We start from the raw sequence: 22,109 nt of genomic DNA, 5'->3' as shown, positions 1-22,109 counted from the left end.
CTCTCAGAAAATCAATCTTCTTTTCTTCTCCTCTCAGAGACTCATCAGATAGGCTGGGGGTGGGGGGTGGGAAAAGGGGGTGAAGTCTGGTCTCCACTGACTTTGATGGCAAACCTCCCATTGACTTTAGTGGGGCCAGGATTTCACCGAGGGTATATAAAATGCTTTAAAAAGGTTACAGGCACAATGATTACACAAAATAGACGCCACATGTTTTGGAAAAAAAAAAGCATATTTTTGTCAGATCCCAAGCAGCATTTACCTGTAGCATGTACTTGGCAAAGGATCTGATATATGAACTGAATAAATAAGAAATATAGTCTCCATTTCCACACATCACAATTCATAAAGGCTATCAATGGACATAAGTGAATTTAAAAAAAAGAAAGAAGGTACTAGGCATTTCCTTTGAGGAGACGTTAAGGAACTTGAATACATCAGAATCACTGTTACAACCTGTGAACGTGAAAATGATCTAATGAGGCAGGTCCCGTCTAAGCCGATATGTGGAAAACCTTTGACTTTCACTTGAAAGGCAACATATTCAAAAAGCCCCAGCCCCGCACAGAGACAGAGCTTAACAAACGCTAAGCTAGAAAAGAAACGGGTTGGGGGGAATCTTAACCCTAAATGCAACTATAAAGCGCTGCTCCAACTCCAGGCAGCTGATTCATTTCTATCACCTGTTATGCATTCGTTATTGTGGATGGGGCCCTGGGAAGCATTATAAACCATTTCAATTCACTCATCCAGAAAATTGTTTATAGAGAGAGAGAAAAGGCTACCCAGGGATTAGCAAGACAAGAATGAGGCCACTCCATGTGCTGCTCCTCATCTTTTATTGGCTGTTTTCAAGTCACAATTCAGCAAAACAATTAAGCACAAGCTTAACAGCATCCCCCGGGGCACACAGAAGAACTTCAGCATTGCTTCGGCATGTCTCTTAGTCTGGACCTGACTGAATATTATTTTACCCGTATGCTTAAATTTTAAGCATATGCTTCAGTGCTTTCCTAAACTGGGGCCTGAGGCTGCTCTCCCATTACCATTCATTTGAGTTTTGTCACTGGCCTGTGTGAACAGGATCAGATGTGAAGTTGTTCATTAACCAATCTGCAAGTCAGTGTTGGAGTGATGGAAGGGGACGAATCTGGAATCAGTTATGGGGACCAGAAGGCTCTTTTGCTTTTACACAGGTGAGTATCTAGCTGTTTTTCAGCCAGTGTTTCACGATGCAAGAAAATGGGTGGTGGGGTACAGGGGACCATGCTATACAATACCGCATTTTTAAAAATCTGCTTGGAATACGGGCGTTACTTTGGGCTTGCAGTATGGAGGATATGTCCAAGAAGGGATTTCAGAGAGGAGTGCGAGTCAGATAAAGACCAGACCAGACCAGACCACCTTCTTCAGCAACTTTGCTATGAATAAAGCCAGGACAGAGTTCTGACACTAGTGCATGTTACTGCTGGATGGCTAGTGTCTACAAATGTTCATATCTGGATTTTGATGCCTAGCAGTTGGAAACTATGCCCAGGCACTTAACTGAAAGCAGCCATGTCTTCCAAGGTGCTGAACCTCCACAGCTATTACAACTGACATGAGGTGTCCAAACACGGATGGCAGTGGCTGACAACAGATAACCGCACTTGAATGTTCTGGCCTGTGAGTCCTAAGGTTTCATGGCCAGCTGCCACATTTGATCATCACTTGGGATATGTTAAAAAGATTGAAACTGTGCGACTGAATTCACCATTCACTTTAGGGGGGATTTTCCAAATTCCCACAACTGGGAGTTTGAGGCTCAGGCATCCAGTGGAGCCTGAATGCCTTGGAAAAATCTTCCTCTTTACCTTGGTTCTGGAGCATGTGGGATTTTAGTATATGCAGGACATGGAGCCTCTAGAGCCTCAGCTGATATGATTCATGTTAGTACCATCAACTTCCAGGTGCCTGATCCACAGCCCAAAAGGAACAGCTACCTTGACATCGAAGCAGGTGCCAGTTGAGAGAGGAGCCAGTGCATTTGACTCCAGGAAGAGGAAAGAAAATCTTTGCTGAAATTCATTAAAGGGCCTGCAGGTATGTTCTGAAGAACTAAGTGGAAGCTAAAAAATTTCAGAGAGATACTTAATACTTAAAATAATGATCTCCACACAACTATTTGACATGGTGTGTGGCTGGTATATTATAGGAAAAAGTTAAGTTGTTCACACTTGTGCATTATTGCAGAATCTAGCAGAGAGCAACAAATGTGATCAGAGGCCTGAAAAGCATGACTTATGAGGAAAAGTTGAAAGAGCTAGGGTTATTTAGTCTGGAAAAGAGATGAGTGGGGTTGAGGGGGTTGGAGATTTGATCATAATAGTCTTCAAATACCTTAAGGGCGATTACAGAAAGGATGGAGATGGGCTTTTCTTTGTGGTCAATAGGGGATGGGGCTAGAAGCAATGGTCTGAAGCTGCAACAAAGGAAACTGAAGTTGGAGATTAGGAAGAACTTTTTGACTACAAAGGTGGTCCAGCACTGGAACAGGCTACCTAGAGGAGTGGTGGAATCGCCCTTCCTGGAAATTTTCAGGGACAGGTTAGACAGACACTTGGGTGAGGTAGATGATCCTGGCTTGCACAGGGGGCTGGACTAGCTGACCTTGTGAGATCCCTTCCAGCCCTACTCACCTATAATCACTGATTTTTTTTTTTGTTTCAGGGATCAAATTTGACAACTGGTTTCAGAGTTTAAAGTTAAAGAATATCTGACATTGAGATCTGTTATGCGTTACAAACAGTTTTATACTCCCAGTTAGCATGAAATGGTGTCATACAATAAATTTGTAACTTCTCTCCTTAAGTGAAGTGAGGAACTCATTGCAACTCTACTTAAGTTTCATTATTGATGCCTTTTCCACATAGCAACATCACAATAAGCTTTCTATGGGTTTCTTTCAAAATGCAGTAACTTCTGATATTCACTGCAACCGGTGCAAAAATTTCAGAGGAAAAAAATTATTTTTCTGAACAACTCTGTCCCTCTAACTTTCCACTGGAGAGTGTGCTGAGCTGGAAGGTTTGAATACCTGCCTCACATTGAAACTGTCAAGCAGAAATGCAAGAAACCTCAAAGACTGTTGCAGTGCTCAACAAGAAAGGGAAGAAACCCAATTGTGGTAGTGGTAAACCTATGAGGGTTTTCTGTTAAAATCTCTAGCTACCATCCAACCACAAGAACTGTCAGATACCTCCCACGATACACATTACAAAATTTTCCTTCCCTACATACAGCAAAGCTAAAATAGCCAGGATGCAAGAAGATTGATCCTTAAAGACACTTCCTCTGATTTAGTTACAAGCCAGACAGCATAATAAAAAAAAAACGTGTTATAGAAAAATTGGCGTGCATTAATATAAATACCTCACCCGTTGTTTCTGTTGGTAAAAAGGGAGAGATTCAAATGGCTGCCAGGCAATCAGGTCCTAGCAAAGACAGCAGAGCTCAAGCCTCAGTAATCAATGAGAGTGATGGCCATGGCATATAGGGAAACAGAAAATCTGCACGTTTAATAAACTTCCTGTTTCTTTCCAGGGTCCTTTACATCATGACCCACAGTACAGCCCATGCTTTGGTGTAAACTCCTATGCATTAGCACATTGACTTTGAAAGGTATTGAACATCACGACTGTTTGCTGCTTCTCCCCTCTGCTATGTATTCCACAAACAACTGTCCAGAAAAGGTGAAGAACAAGCAGCAGAAGGGGATAGAAGCTGTTTTTCTAGGGTTTTGGAGAAATGTGAAGGCACTGTTGGAAAAACAAAACATAAAACAGTCTTCTGCAACAAATCCCCGGCAGATATGTATGAATTTAAGGAACTGTTTTGGAATAAATGTCTCACTCATTTCACAATAAAACCCGAGCCGCTAATATTTATTATTAGCCCAAACAAAAACAGAAATCGAGTTAGGGCAGGGTTCTAAAAATGGTGGATGGCTGGGTAGATTTGACCTTACGGACTAAATCAGAGATACATAAGCTGTTGTAAGCAGCAGCTCACTTAACCAGCCCTCTTGAAAGCTTATGCATCTAGTCTATACCCATGGTTCTCAACCTATGGCCCGCATGCAGCTCAATCGGCATACTGCTGCAGCCCATGTGACATCCTGTTAAATGAATACATAGGAAGTAAGTTGTGTGGGTGCGGCCCACATAACACAGCGAGACCTGCAAGTGTGGCCCACTGTGGCAAATAGGTTGAGGACCACTGGTTTATACGGTGCAAATCTACTCTGCCTTCAACTTGACTTCATACTAGCACAGCTCACGCCCTAGTTCTGCAAAATGCTTCAGTGATTTAGGAAATAGGCCCACTTGAAGGTATCGTACTTCCAATTTAGAGAAGTCTCTAGGTAAGCAGTCATCCAAACCAGCAAGTCAGCTCTGGGTTAAGCTTCTAAATGATAGAGACACAACTTCCAGCCCGAGGAGACTAATGTGGCTTTAAGCAACTTTGTGGTTCCAGACTGCTCAAGAGACCTAAAAAGCTCCCCGCATAACTTTGCCATGGGAGGTTACCCTGCGTGTAGTGCTGCACAGGACCACCAGAGCTGAGGCCTATTCCTGATGCACCTTCCTGCCACCATCACACCTTCTTGTGAGATCCTTGCAGGACAGTCTAGTTGCCTTCCTCAATTTCTGGGCCAGGGGAAATTCTCTCTCAGATGGATCTACCCCTCCCTTAAACTGCTGCAGCCTTTTTTACCCAGTGTAAAGGAGTCAAGCCTGGATGAGGTTCTGCAAGTTTAGTGGAGTGAATATTTCTGAGCATTTTGGAAATTCCCACTGTGTTGGCCTAACTGCTCCCATTCACTCAGTGGTAAAATTCCCGTTGCTACCTGTGTAATAAAAGCAGTTAGGTCAATCCTGAGTGCTTCCAAAAAATCTATTTTCCACCTTAGTGGAAGAGGTGAAGTTAATCTGCAGTAAGATTAACCTCCTTAATCCATTCACATTCCAAAATGATCACACTGGACATTCAGATGCTAAAAGAGGAGCCTTTAGTGATAAAAGAATTGAAACGCTTTAGCTGTATTTGTGTCCTGATTATATTATATCTCATTCCCCTTATAGATAATTACGCTTCTAAATTTTTTAATAGTGAAAAAAGAGAGACCAAGGGCATGAAAGAGACATTTTTTTAAAAAAGATTCCCTTCCTGATAAGCAACACGAAGATGTTTCTTTTTATAGACATCTTTACATTCCAGGTTTATTCAAGAGACATTACTTACAGGCACAGACTGCAGGTTTATGTTCCGTAGATCTTAAGAACGGTAAAACACTAGGAGCATGAATCAGTAATAACCCTAGCAAACAATGACAATGAGGCTACAAAAAAGAGTGATTTCGTCTTGTAATATCAAAGTCCTGGATTTTTAAATCCAAAAATCTTTAATATTGAACTAAGCCATTTACACCTAGAACATTTGGTACAATGAAAGTTCATTAAAAAAGCCCACACAACACAAGATGCGTAGAGCAGCAATTTACCTATACTTGATTTCTGTGACACGGATGGCAAGACATAGAAGTATCTGTACACCTGAAAAACGTCACATTGATGGACAAAGGAATCTTGTGCTTCAGTATTTTGACTGGAAAGTTTCTTTATCCAGCATGAAGTCTGCAAATCGCTGCTGGAGCTCCTTCTCCCGCTCCTGCTGGCGCTGCACATCTTCCTTCAGACACTAATGCGGAAACAGAATGAATGACTGGTCAGTTCTCCCCCAAGTTGCACTAGCATAACCTGGACTAACCTGCACTACATTTGGTGCCCTGGAGAGCCAAGATCGATGGCTGAGATAGAAGAACTATTGGGTTTGTTTAGAGAGACAGGAACTGCTGTGCTGGATCAGAGCCAGGGACCCTTAGATCCAGGATCCTATTACCAACAAGGACCAGCACTGGATGTTTCACAGGAAGGTGCTGGAAATTCCTGCTAGTCAGATGTGGGATGCTCCCCCTACCTCATTAGGTCACCTCCTAATCCCTACCTGGATTGGTTTAAGAACTCAATCGTGACTGTATTATCCAATCTCTTTCTGAATCTTGCTAAAGTTACACACTAGGAATTCTACAGTTCGGTGAACGAATTCTGCAGGTCAACAATGAGTTGTATAGAGAAAGCTTTCCTTCTACAAGTTTTGCAACTGTTAGCGAAATTAGATCATTTCAGCCTGTTCTCATTCCAGTTCACACGGCTCAAAATATCTCCCAAATACCGACTCCTACATACTTAACTACCTCCTCTGCACGTATATGACATCCATTCATCAGCGAGTGATGATGGACACTACAGCTATTCTACTGGCTGGTGGTTGCAGGTCCTGCCACAATGGTCACAGATGTACATGGCATTAGGGGCTACTGTACTGACCGGTTGTTTCCTTCAGTCACGTTACTGTTGCAATTTGAGTGAGCATTTTTCATCAGGATGTTGGACTGCATCTATCTATCCTAGACAACGGCGAGGACATCTAATGGTCACCAGGTCCTATAAGGCTGGGTAAACATTATTAGCCCACAATGACACTGGAGCTGCTCCAAACTGTAGGGCTTGTCAGTGACTAAAACTTAACTAGCGGGAGCACCAAGGTCCACAGCACAGCCATTCAAGAAGAGGAAGGAGTCTAGCATGTCACTCAAGCATGACAGTAAAAGTCATGCTAGCAACAGTTTTCTTCAGACATCAAAATCTGGTCATTTAAGCACCACAGAAAAAAAGGGGGTATTTCTGATGATGGGACATGACCTGTTTAAATAAATCAATGATGCATTTGAGACTTCAAGACCACACACACTGCAGATTTCGGACAAAACTATTTGGAAAGGCTGCAGAAAACTTGCAGCTTGTTGAGTAAAGCTTTCTGTTTAGATATGTAAATACATCCAGTGATCGGAAATGGTCTTAAATGGGCCCACTGACAATGCTCAACAAAACTGGGGGCAATTAGAGAATGATCTATAGTTTAGCACCAGCTGTTTAAAGCATGGTACAGAAAAGTAACTCCATACACGAGAGATGTATTGGTGATGATCCACCTTTCCTCCTTCCTAATGACTTCCATATACAGTTGGCTTTGTTGTAAAATCAAAGCAGGGTCTTTCTAATTGTTGACACTGCACACACACAGCTGGGTAGTTGAAAAAAAATCAAGCTGTGTTCTTCCTGCTTCATACATCATCTCCTACTATAAAGCATTTGGAAATAAAATCTTAGCTGATTTTTTTTCTCTAAATACAAGAGGGAAAAGAGAGTATGGCTGCTTTTCTCTCGCTTAATCATCTCAGAATGCCACGAATCCCAATCCACCATTTTCTTATCTCTCTTTCCCACAAAAGAAATCAGATAATTATTTGAAAACTATCAGTTTGGGTCATTTGGTAGATCAGCTTTTGAAGCTAGCCAATGAACCTAGAAGCCAATTTGAAAACAAATCCTCAAAATGAGGCCCCTGCAACACATTACATGTATTGCGCAGTTAGCTGGTTAAATGTGCAATAAGTTTAGACTGACCACATGTGCAAACTAATTAACACACAATAAAAAATGTCTATCCTGGCTATAAACAGAGACAACTAGCTAAAAAGTTAGTGCTTGAAAATACATAACTCTGGTTTCTACCTAGCTTTTATCTGACTGTGCAGCAGGGCCCTAAATTAATGCCAGGCTAATTTATTTCAGCTACAATCCAGAGATCAGTAGGACTTTGTCTTTTTAAATGACAATTAAAGCCAAAGTTCAGGTGCTTTCCAATGGCCCAAGAATATTCTCTTTTCCCAAACTGTCAGTGTAATGCTGCTTTTGCCAGACATCCTTTCCTACCGGAAACAATCCTCGCCAAATGTTTTTTTTTTTTTTTCCAGTTTCTAGCATTAATTGAAGCAGTTGCCTAATTTCTAGTAAGAGGCACTAACAGTAAAATACCCATTTTGTCATGGGTTATTCTACAACTTTGCTTGGTATGGAAATGCGACTGTAACCTTAATAAGACAATAAGAAGTTTTATCATTCAGAAAAAGAACACTTATCTCAGCTGTGTAAACTGCCCAAGCTCCACTTATGTCCATGGAGGTATGACAGTTTATGCCAGTTTTGTCATTTGTTCCACTATACCCTAATGGAAACTACAGATAATGAGGGAACATTTAACCTATGCTAAATCTGTTAGGAGATTATACATACACAAACAAGGACAAGGTGGGCAGAAGGAGAAGCAAAAACCAGATTTGCTTGAGCTTTTAATGTTCAGAGGCTCTTGGATGTGACAGGATGGGGCAACAAAAGGAGAAGCAGGTATTAGGGCTGCATGAAGCTTCAGTCGCTGATTCGATTCAGTGGAGATTTGGCCCGATTCGGTGGCTAAATCTCTGTATCCGGATAGAATTAGGAGATGCTTTAATCTCTCCAATCAAATCGGAAGCCTCCGAATCGATTTGGAGAGATTTAGAAAGATTCAGTGATTTGGATATAGACACAGCTTTAAATGTTTTTTCTACATACCTCACGGTACCAGGTGTGGCTTGTGAACACTGCAATGATGGGGCAGATGGAGCGTCCCACAGGAGTGCAGAGGGGTCCTCAACACGTTCGGCAGGAGATCCGGAAGTGGATCAGAAGCACTTCCAGGTCTGCTGGGGAGTGCGCAGGGGGTCCCCCTGGCTTGGCAACTGGTGCCCTCTGGGTCTAGGGGGCACCCAGGGTCCCCCCATGGCCGATCACCAAGCCGGGGGTAGGGCACGGGGAGGCCCCCCAGTGTGCTTGGCGGCGGACCCAGAAATGGACAAGAAGTACTTCTGGTCCGCTTCCAGGTTGGCCGCTGAGCATGCAGCAGCGTCCCCCCATGGTCCTATGTGACTCTCCACTCACCCCAGCATCGCAGTGTTCACAAGCCGTGCCTGGTACCTTGAGGTATGTAGAAAACGCATTTAAAGCTGTGTCTATGGCCGAATCCCTGATTCTCTGAATCGACATCAAATCTTCAGATTTGGATTCAGCCGAATTGAATCTGGGACAGTGATCCAAATCAATGAATCGAATCGCTGTCCCTGATTCGGGCCGAATCCGAATCTGGCCTATTTCGCGCACCCCTATTAGGTAAGGCTAAGAACTTGATACTAATTTTAAAAAATATGTCATGCAAAAAGTGAACACAGCTGAGTGGCAGCAACTGGACCACAAGCAGCATCAACACATTTCCCCTTAGGCCCTGCAACTCTTCTCTTTCAGCCCATTAAAATGGCCTTTGGAAACTTACCTCCAATCTCCTGGGAATAGCAGCATCTTCATGCTTCTTTAGCTCTTCAAAGGTGCGAAGCTCCAGGTGAGCCTGTTCAATTTGGTCCCACAAATCATTTAACTGTTTGATGAGACCCATTGCCCGAGATTGGTAACCACCAAGCAAAATCTTCAGCTTCTTTTCCATTTTGGCAGCCCTCTTTGCTTCTGTCGTCATGTGACCTCTATTTATCTGGAGAAAGGAAATCAGTGGGTGTATTATTCTTGCTGAACTGTGTTTAATATTTTAAATTTGTGTAGTGTTATGCCATAACCTGAAAGATCAGAGGTTACTGGATTAAAACCCCAAAGCAAGTTTCCCCACTTAGAAACACAAGCATCACTGGGCTCCATTAATCAGCAATTGTCCAAGCCCCTGTGCTGAACGAGCAACCAAACCACTGCAGGCAAATCACGGCTGGGTACCAATCCCAATTGCATGACTGGGAGGGAAATCTTCATGCCTATTAAGAGAAAATGGAATATAAGTAGGGACCTACTGACCTTGTGATTTTTGCAGAAATCTCCATAAAAAAGCCTGGTCCCCGCAAAAAAAAAGTTTAGGGGCCATGAAAAGGTATGAAATTGTCAGTGAAAAAAAAAAAAGAGCTGCAAAAACAGAAAAGGGCAGAAAGCAGTCATGTCCTGAAGCATGGGGGAAGGAGATTTCTGCGGTGGAGTGTGGCAGGTCCCCCCACACTGATGACTGGCTAAGGGGCCCCTGTAGTCTCACCCCTTCTTGGAGACTGACCATCTGTCAATCTCTGTGGAGGGACAGGACTTCCAGGGCCCCTTGGCCAACCAGAGGCATGAGGGCCTTGCCATGCTCTGATGCAAAAATATCACCCAGCACCATGCTCGAATTGTGAAATCAGGGGGTAGCCACCCCAAATTTGGTAGGTCCCTAAATATAAGAGACCAGTAATCTCCTTACTGTTTCATATTTCATCTGCACAGCCAAAGCTTTCAGCTTGTCCTCTGCATTACTAAGAACAAAACAAAAGAACCCCCCCGCCACAAATCCCTCAGTGAGGAGCCTTAGAGCAGCTTCCTTAGAAGCACGTGGAAATGTCAGCAACATTACCCCCACTTTACAGGGAAGTGTGTTGAGAAACATTGTGCTGAAATGCTGTCCAAGGGTCACATAAGAGATGGCAGGACCAGAAGCCAAACCCAAAGCTCCCAATTAATCAAATATAGTAAATGGGGAAGGAGGCAAGATAAAAGGATACCAAGACTTCAGAGCAACTTGATCATCTTTTGTGCCATCATCTCGATGAGTACCAACAGTGGTGTGCTAGACTTAAACTCCTGATGGATTTCTAGCCGGGCCTATAGCCACAACCCACAACGGCAGGTTTCAATAAGTCCTGATACAGGCTACAAAATCCTGCCTTTGGGGGACAATGCATGCAAAGAGCCAGGCACAGTATGCTAAAGTTTTCTAGGGGAAACAAAAGGCATCAGAACCTATCGTATATCCGTATCATGCCAGAGATAGCAGTGAGTGAGCCACCTGCTTTTTGGAGCAAATTTAACTGGACAGTCAAAGCTTTGAAGGCTCGTTAATAGCTATTCCAATCTAACAATATCAAAGAAATCCTTTAATGTTGAATCAAGTCAACTAGTAGCACTGGGAAATCTCTCTGAACAAAATCTGGGAGAGGTGTAGCATTTCACATCTCTTCTTATGGACATATGGATTTACTTGTTGTTTTAGGCTTCTTTCATGGAAAACATCTTTTTTGCAAAGAGCACTGTACAAAAGATGCCAACTTCAATAAAGGGTGAAAGCTAAGGGCCTCAGAGGTTAGCTTCCCAGTATAAGGTGCACTAGACAGTGCAAGAGATGGGAGTAAAAGCTGCTTTAAATCAAGTAAATCATAAATATACAGCTCAAAACAATAGCAGCGATCAGTCATTAAGGGGCTGATTTTTTAAAATTATAAGCTATGTTGGTAAACGTTACATTTACCAGGCATAAGAGCATTAAAACTGATTATCCAAAATAAAGATAATATTCACTGCTTTGTGCCAAGTTAATCCTGTGATCAGCCAATGCATTTTATTATCTAGGAAGATTATGCATACAAGGAGATGTGTAAGGGGCAGAAAGGGAATGATTTTTCTCAAGTATTCTGTACAGTGTCAAATATACCCAGACACTAATATCTACACAAACTAATCATCACCACTGTGGTCACGTGAGCCAGGTTTGCACAAAGCTGCAAGTTTCCTCAACTCCTGCACTGCCCCAGCTTATTTATATGCTTTATTCTGGAACTAAGTTTGTGACTGAGATGGAGCAAGTCACATTACCAGTTTATGAGATTATTTAAAACACATTTTTAAAAAGATGCATGTTATAGAGCAGGGATTCCTGAAGCACGGCTCATGAGCAACTTGTGGCCCATGATGCATTTCTATGCAGCCTACAAAGGGACTTTTTATGGGTGGCTATTCTTGGCAGAGCCAGCCAATTGGTGAGGCTGTAGCCCTTGACTGCTTGGCAGTACCTGACCTTTGCAGCAGACCTACGATTCTCCTTACTGGAACTGGTATACACGAGACGCATTATAGCTGATGAACACTGCTAATTCGTTTTGTGATGTGGCCACCTGTACCTTGTCCTGCCCATCAACAGGCCCCCCCCCCCCCCGAACAAAACTTTGGGGACCCTTGCTACAGAGTCACAAGAGGTCTCTAAGGGTGGGAAACTGCTAAAGGTAGGGGGAGACATGAGTGTTTTTGCTACCTGGCTTGTTGATCAAAGATTAAACCGAACTGGATGGCTACAGTTTTCAAGGAGTGCTTGTGATACACCTTTAAGTGATTCCAGGGTCCCTATAATGTAGTTTTCCTCTTCAACATCTGTATAAATCTGAATAAAATAGAAAGGTTCAGGGTTCATGAGGTTACTTGCTGCTGCAAAGCTAGGAAGGCTTTGAACATCCATGTGATTAATATCGTTACTCCATGCAGCAATGTGGTAAAATGGGTCATTTTTCTGATTGCCATTATTATTTATACATTTCTAAAGATGCTTTTCATTTTAGCTCAAATACCGAGCGATGGCAGCATAGGCAAATAGACTGATGGGCTCTGACATGCTTTGATCTTAGCCAAAAGGCCAAACTCTACTTATACGGAAGAACAGTATTATTAGGGGTTATCTCCGTTTTATGGATACAGTAAATGGGACAGAGAGACCATGAGGGTGCACAGTATGGAACAGAAGTCCCTGGCATGGTCCCACAGTACTGGGCACAGGCTGGCTCCAAACAAACATATACCCAAAGGCCCCTGACACTTGAGAGGTGCTGAAGGTGCCAGAGGTCCAAACTCGGGGCACAAAATAAAACTGCATTCTGATGAGATTCATATTAAAATAGAATTCACTGAGTCATCATCCAGTGGTCTAAGACCTCCAAAAGGTCAGAAGGGAATTTAAAGGTTCCCTATCGATCTGGATGTGGATTCTTATTCATATGTATATATAAATCCTTAAGCTGATTTTGTTTGTGTAGCCCTAGCTCTTCTACTCTGTTCCCTCCCTAGTTAAGTTATAAGATGCTCCACTACCATAATATAACAATGTCTCCTATGGTTAACCCCCCCCTGCCCCAAAACCCAAGACAGAAGTAATATCTTTTTTCCTCTTCCTTTCCTGGAGAGAGAAATATGAATACATGCCTCCTCCACAAACTAGAAGGCTCTGGGACCCCATAGGAAGGTCAAAGGGAGGTCTCAATGTTCGTAACAAACACTGCTTATTAAAAATTGCTGACTGCTGCATTAATGCCACCAACTGCATATAATTTTAGTTCAAGCTTCGTAAAACTTTAAGGCTCAAATGCCAGGCTAAAATTCCAGGCAGTTATGGAGAGGTATGTTTAAACACTAGTATGCATTCTTTACCGAAAATTGAGAAATAGATTTCAGTAAAGTCTGACAACTGGTTCCCCCCTGAACTATCAGGAAAATTACAGATGTTTGGAGGACTTCTTTGCAAAGTGAGCTGTTTCCAGGTACATTTGGGCCAGTTTTGGTCCTGCTGCCTGATGTACCCACTACCTTTGAATGGAAGAGTGAGCACAGCCTCGAGACAAAGTGGTACATCATCACTGGATCAGTGCAAGCAGCTCATTACAGCCCCAGGCATCTTCAAATCCACAAAGGAAACTTCCAACATTCACTTGCACCTTCCCAAATTGGGCAGGAACTATTCTCTCTCAAGTCTCATGTTTTTCCTACACATGGGCACTGCTTTTTTCACTGTAAGCTAAAGTAAGGATGCTCTCAGGGATATCACCACTTGCAATCCTTAAAACAACAGCACACATCTTTTTCCACTACCTCAAGATCTACTAGTAAGATACAGGTGAAGGACTAAGCAGGAGGGCATGGGGAGTAGAGGTAACTGCTATATAGCCTGAAAAGGCTGCAGTCAAGGGGAGACATTTTTTCTTAATGTTCTGGGGACTCAGGCTATCACCACAAAGCTCTACCAACATGAAGCAGCTTACGCTCAACACTTCCAGATGGTGGAATATGAGTCAGGAGCGAGTCAAACTGTCCCACGTAACTGGGGTCTGCCTGTTGCTGCAAGCTCAGGAGTTTTGAATGAACGTACTTTGAAGGGACCCATTTCCATGCCGAGAAGGAACACAGGGCTGAAAAGGGCCTCCTGGGCCGTCAAATCTCATCCCCCACATTTGCAGGCAATTGTTTACCCAAAGATTCCTAAAAACCTTTGCTTCAAATGCCCACGTGCTACAGCTATAGCGCACAAAACCAGGAGCACTGAAAACTCCCAAATCCATGCCATAGGCAAGGGGCAGGGGAAACAAAGACAATGGGAGAGAAATAGTTGGATATGTGCAGAAGGTCTTAGATGGAGGACTCTGACCCATGTTTCAAAGGAAAGCCCCTTCCCGCTAAACTCCTTTGCTATTGTGATCTGGGGAGATCTGGCTGAACAGAGTCCAACTCAGCAAGAAGACTCTCATGGTTAAGGTACTGGACCTGAACTGGATTTGTTCCCCAGCTCCTCCCTACACTCCCCAGATGGGTGCCAGCAGATCAACCATGCCACGCCTCAGTTTCTTATCATCTTTCCTGCCACTCTTCTGTCCATCCTGCAGACTGGAAAGTCTTTGGGGTAGGGCCTATTTGCTATTTCGTTGCTGGCAAAATGGAGCCCTAACCACAGCTGGGAGAAGTCTCTGAGATACTGTAATACGAACAATAATGGGATTAAATAGTCTTCCAGGTCAGAACAATGCAGACTTCAATCTTTAAAAGTAGACTGTGTCTATATTAACACCTGCTTAGCTATTCACCACCATGCCTCAATATGGCTTAATGCACAATTTTGGCACTTTCCTATCACGCTATAGATGAGGGTTTCCTAACAGAGCTCAGACGCAGAGACGATTAGGAAAAAAGGGCGCTGTTTGAGAGTGTCAAAGAAGACCATTAAAGATTGCATAACTCTTACGTGATGTCAAAGTTAAGTCTGATTTACTTGGGCATCCTGATTTTTACAGAAAAAAAAAAAAAATCACTCATAAATGTCCCCTGAAGTGAGCTATGGCTGTATATAATTCCATCCCAGAACTGAAATCAGATCACATGTGCAGGGCTCGTATGAGAAAAGGTGTCTATGTTTTATACTCCTATTTAATCCAATAATTAGGAGGGCCGGAGGGTAAACTACTATTTTGCACTTTATTAAGTGGATTACATCCCACCATTGCTTATTAACACTTGTGGCAGGCTACGCCTCATTAATAGTTTGTCCAAGACTACAACTAATAACTCAAGAGCAATCCCAGAGTGGAACATGCTGCTCAGTAGGGGGATTATTATGAACAGCCTCCAAGTTTCACAGCACATTTTGGTAGGATTGATATTTTAAATCAACTGATACAGGACTTGCAGAAAAGCAAAACAAAACAACAACAACACTTGGAAGTAAACGGTGCCCTACCTGGTATCAACGAACAAACTTGGGATCCGATTAATTGAAAATTTTATATATTTTATAAGAGGAAAAAGCTGATAGGAGTTAGATCTGACCAAGTAGATTAGTAGTGGTTGTGACTCTAGATCCATATAGATCACAGCTCTTTCTAATGGCCTCTGGTGGAAATTATTTGCTAGAATGGCAGCATATCAATTATCCCTCTCCACCTTGACTGAGTTGGAGGCATAACTTAGAAAAGTGCTATTTTGGTGATGGCAATGCTTTAGGTTCTCTTCTTATATTTAACTTTTTCGAAGCTTTTTCCTTCTGCAATATTTGAAGTTTCTTACTCTCCTCCCAGTTCAGGTATATACTACAGGCATATCTCTCTATGGGCCTTTTCAACTCGTGGGGTTCCAGATTTTCCAATTAAACCCCCCCAGTAAAGTGTTTGTCAAGAGTGGCACAACTCTGACCTCTGGGAGAAATTTCATGGCTCCGCTAGCACAAAGTGTACACGCTGTAGCAGATCAGCCTGCTGTACAAACCTAGGAATCAAAGCATTCTTTCTGACCGTGGGCTCATAACTAGCATTTGTAAGAGTTTACTAGTCCCAACTGCAGCGAGTCTTGTATGGCCAAGAAGTATTTCAGTGCCTGGTAAATCAAGAGAAGTGCCTCTTTAAACACACAGACTGCTCTAACTTTCACATGGTATTGCCATCCCAGAAAATCCCAACGGGATTGTAATGGCCATTAGCCAAAAACAGTAACTCTGGGGAGTAATACACACGTATTTATGCACCTATGCGCTGGATAATCGGGTACTAATGAGGATGAGCTCTACAGAATGACCTTCAGATAAAGCAGCTTTGGGAAACTAGAGGTCTATTCTTTCAAGTTGTCAAAAATGCTCTGTCCTTGCGATAAAAGGTGCCAGGATCATATGGAAATCCCTGTGTGTATGTATGTGTGTGGGGGGGGGTGTTACCAAAGTAATACATTTATTTGTCTGTACTTGTATGTCATTAGTACAAGACAGAAGCCACAAGAAAAGACTGAACCTAGGAGCTTTTTGAAAAGTGTCAATCCTCAGCATAAAAAAAAAAAAAGCAGAACGGCAGCAAATCCCTACATCAGTAGCAATTTGTGCCTATGCAATGTGCGTTCTAGGATACCTGGGAGAGGGCAGGATCGCTGCAATATCCTGCAGTACTACAACTAATATTTAGTACCAGTTCCACAGGCAGAGGCGACCTCAGGCCACTGATCATTTTGATTCTTGACAGAGTATAAGTTGATGCTTAGGGACCAGAGTTTGAACATCCTTTGATGATAAAGAGCTCTGTCAGGACTAAGTATGATCATCTTGATTTCTAACCACATGAATTGTCCTTTCAGTATGAACTGTCCTTTCAAATGTATAAGCAAAGTTTACAAAAACAATACTCAACAGCAACAGTTGAAAACTGAACACGGTTGATTCAACACAGCACCTCTCAAACATTAAAGCCTATAAGAATGTCAACCCTTAATAAGGAAGCAGCATGACCCAACGGGCTAAATATGTAAATTGAGAACATCTATGTTCCTGGGATGGCCAGTGGTAGGCAACATGACTTCCTCTCCGAGACGACCTCTCTGTGCCCCCAGCTGTTTTACAGCACCTAAGTAATACTTCCCGCACAAGGATTTCAATAAGTTAACGTTCATATATTGCGTGGTATGATCGAAAGTACTTTGAAATTAGTGGGTATTTGTACATGTTTGCACCACAGTGCCGGGAGCTTTTAAAAGTGCCCTACGCTGTGGTGCATGCAGCTGTATAAGTGGCGAGACATGTGCCAGCGTTGAGAATGTGGCGGTGGCGCACTTTTGAACTAAACAGATCCAAGGTGTTTTAGTTCAAAAGTGCATCGCTGCCATTTTCTGCAAGCTGATGTGCATTTTGCCGCTTATACAACTGCATGTGACACAGTGCAGTGTGTGCCAGCTCCCATGCGGAGCAGACTCAGTTAATTAAAATGGAGTCTTCTCTGCCATGCCAGATCTCTGGCACGTTGGAGCACAAAAATGTGTGTGTATAAATGCCCAGTATTTCTAGCCAGTTTCCAAAACTCACTTGACTAGCAGTTTGAGAAAAAATACCAGTGAAGTCCTAGAGAGCTGCTTCTTTTGAAACAAAACCAGATTTGCCTCTCCCTGGGTACACTGCTTGCTCCCAAACTGATCTGGGCTCTCATGGATCTGCACAGACCAGGGCAGGATTGTTGCACAAAGAGCTGATGACTGCAAGGCTTTGAGGGAATGACAAGATTAAGTCTCAAATCTTCAGCTGGAGTCTGGTGGGCAACTGAGAAAGTTTCCAGGCTTGTAACATGCGAGGAGGCAGAGCTCCAGAAGCATCCAGCGTTAAAGACTTCAGTTGTTCAAATGCTGAACAGGAAGGACTGTTGACTTTGTTGTGTTATAAAGAGAAGCAATAAGAGTTAGCAGTTCTATAGCCACTTCCTGGACATGCTTTAGGAACATAAACCTGAACAGCAGCCCTGGGAGGTAGGCACGATGCCCATTTTAATAGCCGAGGAACTGACATAAAAAGAGGTTAAACCTTCTCAAAGCTGGGTACTGAACCCTTGGGGATCTCAGGACTCTGGACCCAAGACTCTGCCCTGCCAAGACATATTTCCCCGTTGTGGGTAAAAACGATTCTTGGCAGCAGAATTTCTTCTTTTGACCTTTTCAGTGCTCCCCAATCCACACGTGGTGATGGTGGTAGCTTCATTCCTAGCAAATGCTTCCCGTTTCTAAACATAAGAGAATGCTGCCCATTCAGCGCTGGTTCTGTTTTTCTGAAAGGAGTTTCCATTACAGGTACAGATGGTTCCTCTGGGATTTGCCTGACACTTGTGTAGCCCACAAGAGCTTTGGAAGGAATGTGTCTATCATGCTAAGTGTCCATGGGATGATGGATTACATATAAATGGAAATTCTGCCAATTCAGCTTTACTGGGTCCTACAGGTAACTGAGTGTTTAGATTATAAACATTTGGCAGCGGAGACCTTTGATGAATTTGTGTCCTGATGTGAGATTTTTCTGCTCCTAACTATGCCTGTTCTCAGTGAAATGAACAGGAGAAACACCTTTTTCCCCCTCCTTTTTTAAAGCAAAGCACAGTCAGCCTGAAGGAAATTGTGGATGCAAATAGCATAACCAGGTTTGAAAGGGATTAGAAATTCACGGAGACAGGTCCATTGGGAAATCTTAAACAGAAATGTCAGGGTGTATTGTTTGGCATCAGTTAACCCAGGGGTGACGAACCTGTGCCACAGGTGTCAAAAGTAGATCAGACAACCAATGCACTAACATTCGCACTCATCCTCCAGTCTGCAGACCTTGCAGCTGGCTCCTAGTTCCCCACTCCTGTGAGGTCGGGCAGGGGTGGTAAAGACTGGGAAGGGGTCCACCAGCACAGTGGCAGATAGATAGGGCAAGAAGCAGAAAGCAAAGCAACAAATTGAGCAGGGAGCACAGGGCTGGGAGCAGAAAAAGGAGCAGCAGATCAGGAAAGGGAAGGGGATCGGAGTGGCACCTAAGGAGGGTACAGGGCTAATTTATGGTATACTTAACAAAAATGTTTGCTTCTACTGGGTTAATCAATGATGGTTGATGCCAGGGAAGGAATGGCAAGGAATGGATGATTCCAGATATGCCTTATTCATAAACTCTTCCTTTAAGCAGGGGGGGGGGGGGTGTCAAATGTATAAATCCTGGGCCAAACCTGGCCCATGGAGCTGTGTTGTTTGGCCCACAAAGTTCCCAAAGGGGCCAGAATTTGGAGGTGGGAGGAGTGGGGAAGGGACTGAAATCTTGGGTATGGGATCCTGGGGGGGCGTGGAAAGGAGGAGATGAGTGACAGCTGTATTAAGACCTGCGACTGATGCCACTCACCCTGCCACCACCTTGTCCAGATACAGCCTGCCAGGCAGGGTGGAGATGGACACCCCTGCTCTAAACCATCTAATACTTGCCACTTTTGGAGACAAGATGCTGGGCTAGATGGACGATGGGCCTGATTTAGTATGGCACTTTTTATGTTCTTAATCTTTTCCTCTCTAGGCAACTCTATATTTATCACAGTGGAACTTAAGTTATGAAGAAATTTAACCTCACCGTGTTGCTAGTGGTCACCGCGCTGATTTCTCTGAACCTGGGGCAGCGCTGAACATAAGAGTGCAACCCACAGACAGACTCAGGGTTCCCACAAAGTTAATTCAGGTGAACTCAGCTGTGTAGAGGAACAAAAACCACTCTTCTGGTCTGGAAAGCTTGTTGGTCCTGTTCATTACTATAAAGCAGCAACCAATACAACCTCAGTGCCCTGCGCTTAGTCAGATTTGCAAATATCCCATGCTGTGTATGTGGAATGGGTAACTCATTTACTGGGCTTTGTGTATACAATGCAACTAGAGTTTCTTCCCCCACAGACTCTGAATAATGTTTATAATTTAGCAATCAACTGAAATGACAACATATCTGCCACAATGGAAATAAAACATTTGTGTTCCAAGCCTACACTGCTTTGTCTTTGAAGAGGGTTCATACTGCCTGCAGAAAGTTATGGAGATCCAAATACAGCTGACTTGCTCAAAAGATGATGCTACCATCTCACATCTTAGCTAATGTGACACTTTCCTCCTCCAGAATTTTACAAACCCGAGAAGCAAGGGGTTAGAAATATTATCTTCCGGGGGGGCGGAATATGATATTTTGTTTGGAGTACATCAGCCAAGGTGCTAGGAACCTTTTTTGATATTACACTGAGACCAGATGCCTTTCAGCTTAGTTTTAATCATCTCTAGAGGAAAGGTAACCTCATGAGGAAGAGACATAAGACTGGGAGATTGAAAACTCAGAGCCTTGCTTTGCTCTTCCCACATGGCCCAGGTCTATTAATCTGTGCGTTACATGTGGGGAAAACTGAGGTACACAAAGATGCGGCTATTCATCTCAACAAGGTGTTGAGAAGATAATTCAGGAATGCTTTTCAAACGCTTGTAAGGTCCACAAACTAAAGTTGCAGACACAGAAGTGCAAAGTGATACTGAAAGAAAAAGAGGTTTACACATTAGAACTGTTGTCATCATGCATTTTTTCTGCATTTTTCATCATTGCTAATTATGCCTTGATAAAGATATCTTGCTCAACAGCAGCTCTTTATGATCACTAATGGCATAAACTGTTTGTGATATCACAATCTCTCTCATAGAGGTAAACATTATATTAAAAAACCCCCCAAAAAACCAACACTGCTGTCACTAAATCAGTCTATAAAAAAAACCCAACCCTTTGTCCATGCCATAAATCTACCTGGTAATCTCTGGGCAGTGAAAACAGTGCTAGGAATCACTGGGCTTTATCACATTAAAACTGTGGTGTGTTAGCAGTCCCATATGGAAAAATTACACAGTGATGACCTAGTGTAGAGCTGCCTCTAGGCAGTGTTGTTAAGCCTAAATTATTCTTTGCACTAGATTTTAGTGTAGTTTGAGGATTTAATGACATCCCAGAAAGCCAACCAATTTTGGATCTTGCTGCTAGCAAACTCAAACCACCTGCAATTCCTACTCATCTCAGAGAAAGTGCAAGCCAGTATCTTAGTTTGTTATTGGCGGGGCTAATACTACCTGCCTATCCCATTATAAGACCATGATTTCACTTGCTCGTAAAACTATGCTAAACTTTAACCATTTGGGGTACAATTCTCTGCGCTGTATGTTGGTCTTAGGAAGACCAACACAGCCAGCTATTTCTGAGACAAAGATTGAGAAAAGACATCGTTTTAACTCTAGTAAAAAAATTAAAAAAAAAAAAAATTTTGATGACCTTTCTTTGAAAAGCTCTAGCACTCCATGCGAAATAGCACAAGCTTGGAATTTATTTGGAGATGGCTTGTGGGTCTAGGATGGGCTGTTTGCTATTCTCTGACCCAAATATAAATAATTAAAAAACCCCCAAAGACCAAAAACCTAACAGTTCACACACCTGTTTAGTTGAAACCTCAATCCTAACAGCTAAATTCCCCCCATACTCCATCTGCATTGAAAGTAGTTCAGCCCTACACTGAGCCTGATCTTCCTCTGCAACTGCAGCTCCTGGATCAGAGCATTAGGGCAGTGCAAACTGCAACTACATGATCAGAGCTGGTCAGGGACCACTGCGATAAGCAGCCATTGAACTGACTTGCAATTATCAATTTCCCAGCTGCTATTTTTATACTGATTCGGAAAGAGTATGAGCCAAGGTAAACCTTGCCTCTCTGGGATGCTGCAACCCCTGCCGGGTGTGCCTCTTGGTTATCTGAATTGAGAGTAGAGAAACTCTCTCTTTGCGCTATTACTGTCCCTCCTGCTGGGCCAAGGCAGCACAAAGGAGAAAGCTCCTGGATTCAAATACTTAGGAGACCAGAGTCAGACCTCGGCAGTGATAGTAGGGGGGCGGGGGTTAGAAATGGATTAGGATAACAAATCAGAGAACCAAGAAGTAGGGAACTGAGCTGTGCAGAGAGACTCTTGATTAAGAAAACTTCAGCTGAAAGCCAGTAGATAGAATGAAATGCTAAGGAGGACAGATACTGGTTTGACAAAGAGACTAGCGCAAGAAACTGGAGGTGCAGATGGAAAGATTTTAAATGAGGACCCTGGGGACTAGAAGCCAGTGCACATGGGGAACCATGAGGCAGGTAAACTGAAAGCAGCTGAGTCAAGGGATTGGGGATAAGAGGCTTCAGAAATAAACTTGTGCTGTCTAGG

The 22,109-nt window shown here is 43.1% G+C and overlaps 1 protein-coding gene across 1 annotated transcript in view; it reads right to left on the bottom strand.

The window, feature by feature from the left end:
* Positions 1-822: 822 nt before the first annotated feature.
* The window catches only part of CDC5L (cell division cycle 5 like), a 50,160-nt gene continuing 28,873 nt past the window's right edge, over positions 823-22,109 (bottom strand). Inside the window, exons 15-16 of the mRNA XM_006259375.4 lie at positions 9,310-9,522; positions 823-5,739 (exon numbers count right to left, since the gene is read on the bottom strand). Coding sequence (XP_006259437.1) covers positions 5,635-5,739; positions 9,310-9,522 — 318 coding nt within the window. The 3' untranslated portion in view covers positions 823-5,634. The remainder of the gene's footprint in view (positions 5,740-9,309; positions 9,523-22,109) is intronic.

This window comes from Alligator mississippiensis, chromosome 1 (genome assembly GCF_030867095.1).
Source record: "Alligator mississippiensis isolate rAllMis1 chromosome 1, rAllMis1, whole genome shotgun sequence".
Taxonomy (NCBI): Eukaryota; Metazoa; Chordata; order Crocodylia; family Alligatoridae; genus Alligator; species Alligator mississippiensis.
This window is presented reverse-complemented; position numbering and strand designations above follow the sequence as displayed.